This window comes from Canis aureus, chromosome 5 (genome assembly GCF_053574225.1).
Source record: "Canis aureus isolate CA01 chromosome 5, VMU_Caureus_v.1.0, whole genome shotgun sequence".
Taxonomy (NCBI): Eukaryota; Metazoa; Chordata; class Mammalia; order Carnivora; family Canidae; genus Canis; species Canis aureus.
Window position 1 is genome coordinate 41,958,619 of NC_135615.1, and position 12,420 is coordinate 41,971,038.

Sequence of the window (12,420 nt, forward strand, 5' to 3'; positions counted from 1 at the left end):
GTCTGGAATTCCATATGGAATGATAGTAATTAAAACTAAACTGCAAATACTGTCTCAGTCCCCTAATACAATGAATTTTGATGTGTCCATGTAAGAAATGTAGTCATTACTTTTCTGTCAAGGATGCTTTCATATCCCTGAAAAACTGCTTTGAATCAGATCTATCTTAATTAAGAAACATATTAGCACCAGGAGTGCTGCTAGAAAGTTGATTCAAGACAACACTCCTTGGGACATTTCTTCCAGTACAATATTATCATATTCATATCTTTAGTAAATATCATAACTCCATAATTTAGTAAATTAGAATTAACATCAATTAAGAATTGGAATTCCAAATATACATAATTTAACTATGTTGGTCCTTACTATTAAATAAGTGTTAGATGCAACTGATAAGCATTTTAACACATCTTCATGTCTTATTTTCTCCTAGATCTTAGCTCTTAATAAGAATGACTGCCAAACAGATATTAAAACATTGTTCATTTTTCTATAAAGGAGGATAATCACCATCTTGCAGGAAAAGGTTCCATTACCTTAACTTTACAGAATGCCAGTTTCCTGATAAGTTCAGTCTTAGACATACTGACAAGTCAGAATCATGAAATTTTAGGAATGGACATACCTAAGTTAGAAAAATTCAGAAATGAATAAAAGGGGATGGAGAATCAACTTGTGAAAGTTATGATTGCCGAGAGAGAAGCCAACAGAAAACAAAACTCGCTCACCACTGTGTAGAATACTTTTGAGAAGAGCCCCCTCACCAGGGCCACCTCGGAACTTTACTACAACACTACAACAGCCCCCTCCTCAATCTTCCCCCCCGACTCTCCACTTTCCTGTGGCACACGCATCAGTAAAGGCTACTTTAAGTCCATTACTGTGGTTCACCCAGATTGTCAAGTTAAGTGCTCCCCGAGACAGTCAGCCAGATACCATTTATGAAGTTGGCACCTTCCTGTTTATCCCACATCCTGATAAGGAAGACACTGCCATTTCCTGAAACTCCTGGCTGCCACGGCACTCCATCCACCTGTGGAACTACTGATAATCACCACCAAAGTGCTATTCTTGGGGAGCCGGGTTACTTACAGGCAATTGAAGATAGTTATATTGCCCTCTACTTGCTCTGAGGTCTTAGTTTACAACCTCTTAGCGTGCACGTGTGTTTTCTTTTAACAAATGGTTTTATTCCTTCACCCATGTTAATGCTTTTCAGTATCATCTGGAGAGGCATGATTTGATTTCATTTCCCCTGCCTCTTCCCACAGCCCCCCAAAGCAGCAGAGAAAAAAGGAAAGACACACTTGACTATGATGTGACCTAGCAAGTCCCTTCTTAATTAGAGATCAGTCTTCAGAGAAAGAAGACTCTAGAAAGCAATAAGATAATAGGACCTCTAAAGTGTTTTTTTTTAATGTTCTTTATTTCAACCATCTCAGAAGACTTCTCTATATGACCCAGCTAACAACAATAACACTAATTATTTACTTTATGCTTATCATAAGCCCAGTCTAATGCATAATGTCTTATAGAGTTTATTTTGTTCATCCCTTACAATTCTATGAAGTCCTTTATTATAACAAATGTCCATTTTGCAGATGAAGAATGGAAGCATCGGGACAATCTGTCCAAAGCCACTTGGCTCTTTACTAGCAGATCTAGGATTGAATGTCTGTCAAAAATCAAACAAATAGGGGCACCTGGGTGGCTCAGTGGTTGAGCGTCTGCCTTCAGCTAGGTCATGATCTCGGGGTCCTGGGATTGAGTCCTGCATCAGGCTCCCCGCAGGGAGACTGCTTCTCATTCTTCCTATGTCTCTGCCTCTGTGTCTCCCATGAATAAATAAATAAAATATTTAAAGATAAACAAATAAACAAAACCAGTGCTTAGAGCCATTCAGTTATTTTCCTTCCCGTGTGTGTGTGTTGGGGGGATGCAAGCTCTGATGCTAGGCAGGTCATTTCTAGGAATGGAGCAGGCTAGGAGGAGACTTACAGCAGCCCTGAGCCTCAAGCATGACCTATGGGAGGGCAACTGCTGCCCTCCTGCAGCCAGTTGTGGGTAACAAAGGATCTGTGTGTTCACTGTGGCCAGAGGATCAGAGTTTTCAAAGGAAGATGGAAATATGGGTCTGTCTTAAGTACTGTGATTTTTAAATGCTAGCAGCTCATGAAAAAATATTCAAACATTGAGCTAATCCCAGACCTGGCACCCAGTCAGCCCTCAGAGTCTTTGCTCCCTCAATCCCATCCCCTCTCTACAAGCCACACATCAGCGACCTGGAGGTAGAGTTCAGGTCGTGTGCTCCTAGTTTCTGACCCCTGTCTTTTTCTGCAAGCTCAAACCTTGACAGGTGGGATCATGTTGCTTTAGTAACAGGAAACATCTCTGAGCCGACCACTCCATCTCTCCCTCTCCTAGTCACTGTAGTAAGGAGCAGAGTAGTACGCTCTTTTTCCAGTGTCTGCTCTAGGAGGCAATGCTAAAACTGAGCAGGCTTGGGAGAAGCCTGCTCTCCCAGCTGGTGACAGGGGAATCTGTCCCTCTCTCCCCCTTCAGGCTGTTGTGGCAGCATCTTGGGAATTGATTTCGGCTTCCTTGTGTGGCTCAGCTACACACTGGCTTCCATTGCATTTAGACATCTATTTTGTGTGTTTTGAAAGAGAAAGTAAAAAAATCCCTGTGAACCTCTGAAAAACACGGTTCAGCTTCGGATTCCTCTGCTCAAATTTTAGAGGTGATGGTCATTTCCACACCCAACAAACCTCATTTTTTTTAAGCACCTCCTGGTTCAAAAAAAGACGAATTTTTCTCCAGTGTAGAGATGTCGAATTTGGACAGAGAAACCTAGAGTCTTAGCATGAGAAGGTGTGGAAAAGCACTTTAAAATCGGTGCTGAGGGGGTACTCTTTAAATCTGATCCTTTGGTTTACAATTAGATCTCTTGTAGCAGCAGAGGCAAACCTCTCTATTTTGGAGTTTAGACTCACACAAACCTCTATATTCATTCATCCTCCTGAATTTCTTCTCCCAGAGACCTGAGCATCAGGAAATCAATCTTGCTCACTGTTGTATCCCCAGCACCTGGCACAAACATTAATAAGTATTTGTTGAATAAATGAATAAAATGAAAGAAGGCCTCAGATCAGTGGGGACCGAGATAACATCTATGCTGTGATTTATTCATTCAAATATGTTGGAATGAACTCAGGTCCCTACGGAATATGCTTGAAGAACAAAAGGTGGCCGCTGTTCAGATCACTAGGAGACTTTTGTTTTGCTGTGTAGGGTGGAATCTGAGGGCAACAGCTGATTTTCTCAGGACAAAGGCGGGGGTGGGGGGGCGAGGAGAGGGTATTTCTGAGTGGATGTGTAGGTGAGCAGCAGGGAGAAAATACATGAAACTTGAGTGGCACACGGGCAAGCCACAGGAGAGAGACAAGAGACGAGGGGGTATGTGACGTACTTCCCCCACCTAGTTTCTCTGTAAAACCTTCAGTGAAATACCCCCTATCATCAAGGATTTTGGAGCCAAGTAACAGTCTGTATTAACAGCATAACTGACATGCGTGCTCCATGTGTAAAACAAAGATGAATACAACAAATTCCCTTCCTTAGAGGAACAAATCATCTAGGGTAAAACAGCCAGAGAAACAAAACCTTATACAATGTGAGAAACTGCTCAGAGATAGTTGAAAAACACCAATGATTTAAACAAAGACATTTATTGCAATTTCCTGTGTGCCAGGCACGTGCTGGGCTCTAGTGATAATGGCAACAAAAGAGATAGTCAAAGTCCCCTGCTCTCAAGGAAAAAGAGGCAATAAATCCAAGGAATGGAATGGAATCAGTGATTGGGGCTCCGTACAGAATAAAAAGGGGATGACATATGATGATGATGGATGGGATTCAGCATTAATTAGATGGTCAGGGTTGGCCTCTCTCAAGAGTGACAAGGGAGCTGAGACCTGAAGAATTGGTAGAAGCTACATGAAGGTGTGTGGATAAAGCTTTTCAAGATGAGCCAAGAGCTGCATCCAAAGGACCCAAGGTGGTACAAGGCAAGTGATGAGGAGGAGGGGATAGAAGATGGTCAGAGAGGGAGGCAGGGGTCAGAACAGGAAATCGGACAACATTACTAGGTCTTAAGGATAACAGGTGGACTGGCAAAGACTCAGAGCCGATGACTGGAACGTAAAGGTAAAATGTAATCACAACACAAGGGCCTTGGCATGCACCATCTCTGGGGGGATGTTCTCAAACACTGGCTCTCCAGGGGGCAGGAAATAATTTAGTCTAGTTAATTGCCCTTCGGGACTGCTCTGTGTATGCATGTAAAACTATGGATTATCCAGTCCCAGATGCAAATGAAAAGGGCACAGTAGGTCACTGGTTTTCCAGAAGACTCTTCTCACTTGAGGTAGAAGTGAGAATGCCAATTAGCCTCATTTCTGTGGAAGGGAACTGGGAGAAGAGAAACACCCAGAGAATTGTGCTTCCGATTGGCTTGCAAATCATAACAACCACCCCAAAATTAAGAAAAGAGAAAAAAGCTCTTTTGCTCTTGGGACCTTAAATGATTAGAAAGAGTTGTTATTTGGCTGATTTTCACACTTCATTAGCATATGCATAATTTAACAAGGGAACATGCTGGGGGCTGGCACGGGTGAGGGCAGCTCTCCATACCCACGGACTAAAAACTGGGGCAGCGGCATTGGGAGTGCTTAATTATGCCAGCAAGGCAACAGAGATGCGCACAAAGTGGGGTGAGCACACGATGGAGTCTTGGAACAGGCACGGACACTCTGATGTCTACTTTCACTCACAAGCACACCTGCTCTGAGACTTGTAAGGCAATCCTGAATGTTCTTCCCAAGGGCAAAGTCATGCATGTTAATCCTCACATTTCACTCCTCTGGCCATCAACACCTTCTATCAGAGAATCACATTTTCTTCTTCAGAAATCTGGCAGGTCAACAAGAATAGAGTTTTATATTATGGTGGTCCCTATCCTATTCCACTTGGCACTGAAGAGAAGAAGGATGTGGAGCAGTGTTTTAGGGGCTAAATAAAACGGATTCTAGGAGAAGGCCCAGATGTTCAAATTTTACCTCTGAATTCCCTGGTTAGATTCACAAGCAGAGAAGCAAGGACAAAATTTATAACCAATCCTGTAATTTAGTTAACATTTAGACTTTCTTTCTTCCACTCAAAATATCCCTTAATTCCCAAGATAAAAATAAAGAAAAGGCTACCTTCGATGAGACTACTCAACTATGCCCGGTCACCTGCCTTTCTGGACTTGTTTCTCTGCTTGTGGCTCTTGGAAGGATACACACTTAACTCAACAGTTGATGGGTGGAATCAGAATGGTAGTTCTACAAAGAAGAGGCAGGGAGTTTTATGATTCTCACACTGTATCTCACAATATCACCTCATTCAATGTCATCTAACTTTAAAATTGTGATCATATCATATTGATCTATCTTGGTCCACTGGTCTATTGTGAGATTATTTACACATCTTTTTCTGCTTCTGATACATTCTCAGCATCAATTTTCCTTTCTTCTGTTAAGAAAATCCTTTTTTTTTTTTTTTTTTTTTTTTCTGAATCCAATCTGCTCTCTGTATGTGTGTGTCTTTAAAGGCTAATTGGCATACTCCGACCCCCTGTCAGCAGTGATTGGGCCAAACACAAAAAAATACTCCAATGTGGACCAATGAGAGTTAGGTTCAGGCTTCTGCTGCTGCACTGAGAAGACTGTAATATATTACTTTCACCCACTTCACACCAACTCCTCACAGCAATCTAAACATGTCAAACATTTTCATACCTCTGTGCTTTTGCAGATGCTATTCCACTTCTTGAATGAATGAAGAAATCCATCAGTTCTTCCATATGTTATTTTGGCTTGAATCCCCAAACCTTATGCTATCATATTTAACTTAATAAGCATGTACTCATTACTGTTATACTAGACTAAGAGCTGTCTCCCCATCAACCATCTTTCTCTTCTAATGCCAACAGTCCCCTGGCTTTCCCCCTTATCACCCTCAAGTCATGTGGGTAGTACCCACCCTTTCCTCAACATCAGAGTTATAGTCCAACTGGCTGAAGTCCACCAGGCAGTCCATCTTACTAAGTATAGGGAATAGACGCAGGGTTGGGCATGGAATCCAAACAAACCAAATCAGAGGAGTCCTTAGGAGTTAAGAGATGTGAAGCCCTGAACTACAGTAGCCAATTTTCTACCATAAATGGAAGAGCCTGCAAATAGCTGCTGGGTCTACAGAAAGTGGAGCCGAGAGACTATCAATTCAGGGCAATCCAGCTGAGCTCTGGATCAAGCTTTAACTGAAGTTAGTATTTTTCTGAACTTTTCATTTGTGTGTGTCAAATTTGTGATGAAGTAAAATTTTAGTAGAAATTTTTAGCCTGGTAACCAAAATATTCCTAACCAGAAGTGTAACAAAAAATGTTAAATAGCATAAGAACCAAGGTAGAATCCTGTGGGAAGTTATAGAGCATGTTCTAAATCAAGTCCAAATTGTTCATGCATTCATCCATTTAACAAATATTTGAACACTTATTATATGCCATGTACTGTTTTTAAGACATTAGAGGTATAGCAACAAACAGAATGCAAATACCTTCTGGAAGCATCAATTCTAGTGGAAAGAGATATTTAATAAAGAATCACAATGATAAGTAAGTAAATATATAGTATTTATTAAAGACTATGAGAAGACAAGAGGTTAAGTCCTATCAGCAGGGTCAAAGGTAGAAGGGAATTCCAATTTCAAATAGCTACTTAATAAAGGCTTCATGGAAAAAGTCCACATTTAGACAAAAGCTTGAAGGAAAGTGGCTCTGCAGGTATGTGCGAGAAGAGCAGTCTATGCAGAAGACTCAGCCCAGCACTAAGGCCTTGAGGTCTGGGGAGTTCAAGCAGCAGCAAGAAGGCTGCTGAGCATGGAGAAAGCAGCAGGCATGAGGTCAGAGAGAAAACTGAAGGACTAATGATGTATGGCCTTCCAGGCCACTGTAAAGACCCTTTTATGCTGAGTGAGATGGAGAGTCTTGGGAAAACTATGAGCAGAGGAGTGACATGATCTGACCTAAATTTTTACAAGAATTAGTCTGGCTACTGTATAGAGAACAGATCTGGGTGTCAGAGGCAAGGGTGGAAGCAGGAGGCTGTTGCAACAGTGAATAATGGCTTGGATCAACATGGTAGCTGTGGAAGATCCCAAGAGAGATGGGATTTTGAGCAGAATTTAAAAATAGAGACAACAGGATTTCCTGACACATTATGTGTGGAGTGTGAGTCAACTGTGACTCCAAGGTTTTCAGCCAGGTGGGGGGAAGAAGGACATTGCCCATGCCTAAGAAAGGGACCACAACAGGCAGAAAAGGTTTGTTCAGGAGGTGATCAGGAGTTCAATATGAAAATATTAAGTCTGAGATGTTTTATTAGACATCCAAGTAAAGATTCTCAAGAAGTTGGGTATGTAAGTCTGGATTTCAGGAGAGGACTGGATTAAAAATAGGAATCTGAGAGCTGCCAGCATTCAGGTAGTATTGTAAGCCAGCAAACTGGACAAAATAACAAAGGGAGCAGTTGTAGATGAAAACAACAGATCCTAAGAACCCATTCATTTAATCAACTCATTTCATTCCCTAGATAACCTTATGAAGTCAGTTATTATGGCTACTTTAACTTTACATTTGAGAAAAATCACAGCCTAAAGATGTTAAGATCATACAGCAACCTGGCCAAGAACACACACGCTCTTCTGTATATCAACACTTGGAGTAGGCATGCAAGGACTAAAACCCAAGCAGTCTGGCTCCAGAGTCTATGCTCTTAAATATTACTCAATATTGCTACCAGTTCCCGAGGGGAATTGTTTGTTCAGCTAGCAGACATTTAGGATTAGCAATAAATGGAGGGTGTAGGACCTAAGAGTGGCCCACTAAGCTAAAAGGATTGAGCATCCTGCCTCCAGAGCTAGAACGGGCTGCAAATGCTGAGACAAAGGGAAGAGTTGAACTTGGGAAACATAAGACCAGTTTTTTCAGTGGTCCTCACACTTAGATTTACTTGGGTGAATCTGAAAAATTGCAGGTTACTAGGCAACCACTGTAGACATAATTCAGTAGATACTGAATGGAGCTTGGGAGTTTTGTATCGACAAGTGTCTCAAGAAATTCTAAACATTTCTTTCTGAGAAACACTATCAGAGGAAGTCTACTTTGGTTCATCTCTGTCCAACAGTTGTCCATCCAAAGGATCGATAAAATTGGACTTTAATTCATCTTCGCTTCGCAGATAAGGCTGAGACAGAAGAAAAAGAGCTGAGCTTGGAAAAATAGTCTGAAGTTCTTCACAAAGATCTTTAGTCTTCCTCTGTTAACCAATAGTCAGTTTCCTACTTGAACTAAAATTGATCTTATTCTTTACTTAATCATGCTAGTAAATGAGACAGTGCCTGAACTTTGTACAGCAAATGGTGAGTTGTTACTAAACACTCGTTAAAAAAAGGTAAGATGTGTGACAAATTTATGCCGTGTATTTGTCATAAGCATTATGACCCATGATTAGTTGTACATCTTCACCCAATGGCAGTTACAATCAAAGTGTAATAGCATTTACCTTCAGGGAGTAAGTGAGTGACTATCCTTTATAAAACACTGCCAAAGCAGAGCTATAAATAAAGCGGGTTGGTGTGAATGCTCACTTCCTTATTACCTCTAGTCAAATACACAAGTACAGAGCTTTTCAGAAATGCACATAACTCCAATAATTCAGCAAGCAGTTGAGTAAGTCTGGAGAAACATGAGGAACATAGCTAATATTTGCTCCCAATTTGGTTGGAATCAAAAGGTAATTGCACGAATGATTTCCCCCAATACCAACTATCATTGCCAAATGTTTGCACATCCTATTGCTTTCTGTTTCTACTCAGGGTTTTGAAAACAGGCCTTACAAATTGTCTCTATTGTGGTGATGTGGCTAATCACCATATTAATATGGTGTGGCTTCACTTTTATTTCAGAACCACTGACTCATCCAATTTATTGGTTTAATTGGGAGGCTATCAAATAGAATTGGACTAATTTATAAAGCAGGAGAACCAAGACAACAAACAGTGATTTCTGTTTCCTGCTCTCCACTCACATATCTGTGCAAATGAAAATACGGGGGGCAAGAAGGAATAAGTTCTCATTCCCATCCAACCAACTGTCCATCAACAATCCATTTTTTAAACCATGTTGTATTAAACATTTATGCAGTAATATAGTGCATGATTAAGATCATGAACTCTTAGCTGCATGGCCAGGAACATAACATCAGTTTCTTCATCTATAACTGGGGCTAGTACAAATATCCATTTTATAAGGAATGTTTAAAAATTAGATGCGATAACACATGGGAATCACTAGCGTAGTGTCTAGCACACATAAATACTAGATCTCTAAATATTAGAGACTATAATTTTTATCTCTGCACCTGCCCATCGGGAAGCACACAGGCTACCCCAACTTCTGCTACTGTGCATTTCACTATGGCACTCAGCTGCCCAGGTGCTGCCTGAGAAGCATCTCTGCTTTACCTCTTTTACTGCGGCCGTTCATTTAGTGGTTGTGCTGCTGACTCACAATGATGGTACACCGATGGATAATAATACCCACATAAAAACGGCACTGCAGTGATCTAACATCTGAAGAGGATTTCAGAAATGCAGTGGCATCATCTTCTTACTAAACTGAGGAATGAAAAAAACAAAGGACATCTTCATGATAGGTCCACACGTGCCGGTGAAGTGGGTGGACTCCAGTGCTCTGCTCCCCTGCTTCCAAGTCTGTATGTCACTGTCCCTTAGCCAAGCCATTAAATAATGACAGAGTCATGGAGTAAGTGCAACTTGAAATTATCCACCTGGTCTCACTATGTACAATGCAATTTTCATTAAGGGATAGGTGTGGGCTATTAGGAGAGCCAGTGCTACTTTCCTGGCACCTGACTGCTCTGGTAGCTGCAAATGACAGGGTACTTTTTTCTTTCCAATTCCCTTCATGGAGTGCCCCTTATGTGTCATAGACTGTGCCAAGTGCCTTGGGGGAAAGAGGCAATGAACACAAGGTTCCTGAAGTCAAGATAATGATAACCTATTACAACACACTACTTTACCAACAAACACCTGGCAAAGGACCTGGCCCTTAACTGACGCTTAATAAAGATTTGTTGATCAAAGGAACAAATATTTCATCTGGGTAGTCCCATCTACAAGCCCAGGGTAGAAAGTGAAACAAATCAAGTCATATTCAGGAAGCCTCTGTTGGTAAAAGGCATTGTCAAAAGGCATTCTTTGTCTTTCAGTTTCTAAGCCTGGCCAAGAAGCACAAGCTTTCCCTTAGGCCATGGATTCTCAACAAGTACACTCACCCTGCACTTGCTGCATTCGCCAAGGTCTACTCTAGCCTTCTGCGACTAGATGGAGAACTGTTGGGGATGGGATCAGTGTGACTTCACCAACCTGTGCCCCTCTCCCAGAGGAACCTCACCTTTCAAGGTGGAAGTCAGAAATCAGCTCCTGTGAACATCTTCAGACTTAATTGTCTGTTAGCTCTCGACACCCCTGCTATGTTCTCGTAGCATGGAGACCATGCACCATGATCCACACAGTAACAGGTATTGTTCCATTGCAATTAAAAGCATAAAAGGTTCTCCAGTACAACCTACCAGCCATTATTTATAGTATGAAAACAATCATGCTTCAAAGGGTTTCAAGGCACTCAAGAACTTGAGGATGCACCATCTGTGGATTCTTGTCATCACAGAAAGCAAATAATTGCTTTTTAAAAAATCCATGCCACTATTGCTAATTTTTTCATTTCCACAAGCTACCTCACTAACCACCTCTGGGTATTTACACAGTTTATCTAATTATGCAATGGTTGTGAGCGTACTGAGCCCCATACGTTAGGTCTGTGTATACAGAATCCACCCTTCTAATTTTTAATATTAGTTCTCTTGCTTTGTTTCTTTTTTGTATTTTTAGCAGGAGAACAATGACACCCATCTTTCTGGCCTCCAGAGGGATTAATGTTTTAAGAGCTGTAAAGCTGAGAGACACTGCCTCCATGCTGAGTGTGATATCACAGGATATATTTGTACCGGCATGCTTAAAGCGACCTGGCTGCTGGGCATTTCCCACTACGGGCTGCTACTGTCATCAGATGGTATTTATTGAACACACAGGCCATGTCTTATGAGCTCCAAATTAATGGGTGACTCCTGAGAACCTAATTTTAAAACATTATCCCCATCTTTGTTATCCATATTTGTTTGTTTCAGAGCCTGACACTTTAATTGGCACCGAGGACTCCAATGCATGACTGCAATTTTCCTTTTGAAAGCTCAGAGAGGGATCCCTGGGTGGCGCAGCGGTTTGGCGCCTGCCTTTGGCCCAGGGCGCGATCCTGGAGACCCGGGATCGAATCCCACGTCGGGCTCCCGGTGCATGGAGCCTGCTTCTCCCTCTGCCTATGTCTCTGCCTCTCTCTCTCTCTCTCTCTGTGAGTATCATAAATCAATAAAAATTAAAAAAAAAAAAAAAAGAAAGCTCAGAGAGCTGCTGCCTCAAGATGCCTGGGGTAGCTCTTAGAGTTCGGAGGGTGGTGGGAGCCCCTCCACCACAAGCACCAGGACATGCCGTGGATCCAGAAGAGAACCAGCCCTGCTCTCGGCTGCAGACCAGGAATCAGACAAACAAGCCATCAGTCTCTGGGGGAGCCTCCTTTTCTGGTCGCTCCACCCTCCAGGGGCACTACTCTGATTTTGTCTCCTTCTGGGGAGCTTTCTGCTTTGATCCTCCAGATTTCTGTAGGGGCTTGGGGTGTCTGGTTTCAATCCTCCGATGGGCTTTTACCCTCCAATCCTTTTTGATTCCCTCAGAAGATGAACTGGCCCATTCCTGGTCTCTGCCAGCCCACCTGCCTTCACTGTTGCCTTGTTCCACTTCTGTTTTTCATCTTCCACTGAGACTTCATCCTTCTCTGACCGCAGTACATCACTGGGGAGATATGTTATACTTCTCGAAACCCCTGCTTTCCCCACTTTCCCACAGAAAGCCTTCCCCTAGTTTCCCCTAGTCACTAGTTTCTCTTACCCATAACTTCCATGGCCCTCGATTTGGACCTTCCCTCCAACACATTCCGTGCTGATTCATCCAACGAGCTCCTTACAGACAGATGTCTGCAAAGATCAATCTTTACAGGCCACACACACTCAACAGAGCACTGAGCCGAGGGCAGGTGCTTAGGAAATATTCTTGAGCAAGTGGATGCTTTAAATCATGTACGTACTTAAGAAAGTAAGTTCCAGTGAGGTTAAAATCAACACCTAA

At 42.1% G+C, this 12,420-nt stretch overlaps 1 protein-coding gene across 15 annotated transcripts in view; it reads right to left on the reverse strand.

Moving 5' to 3' along the window:
• PPP2R2B (protein phosphatase 2 regulatory subunit Bbeta) overlaps positions 1-12,420 on the reverse strand; it is a 440,587-nt gene that overhangs the window by 182,069 nt on the left and 246,098 nt on the right. Inside the window, exon 1 of one of the 15 annotated variants that reach the window (XM_077897747.1) lies at positions 9,625-9,661. The exons of 13 other annotated variants lie outside the window; for them this stretch is intronic. In XM_077897747.1, coding sequence (XP_077753873.1) covers positions 9,625-9,646 — 22 coding nt within the window. In that variant the 5' untranslated portion in view covers positions 9,647-9,661. Of the gene's footprint in view, positions 1-3,002; positions 3,082-9,624; positions 9,662-12,420 lie in introns of those variants that run through there. One more of the 15 variants, XM_077897748.1, reaches the window with a different exon arrangement.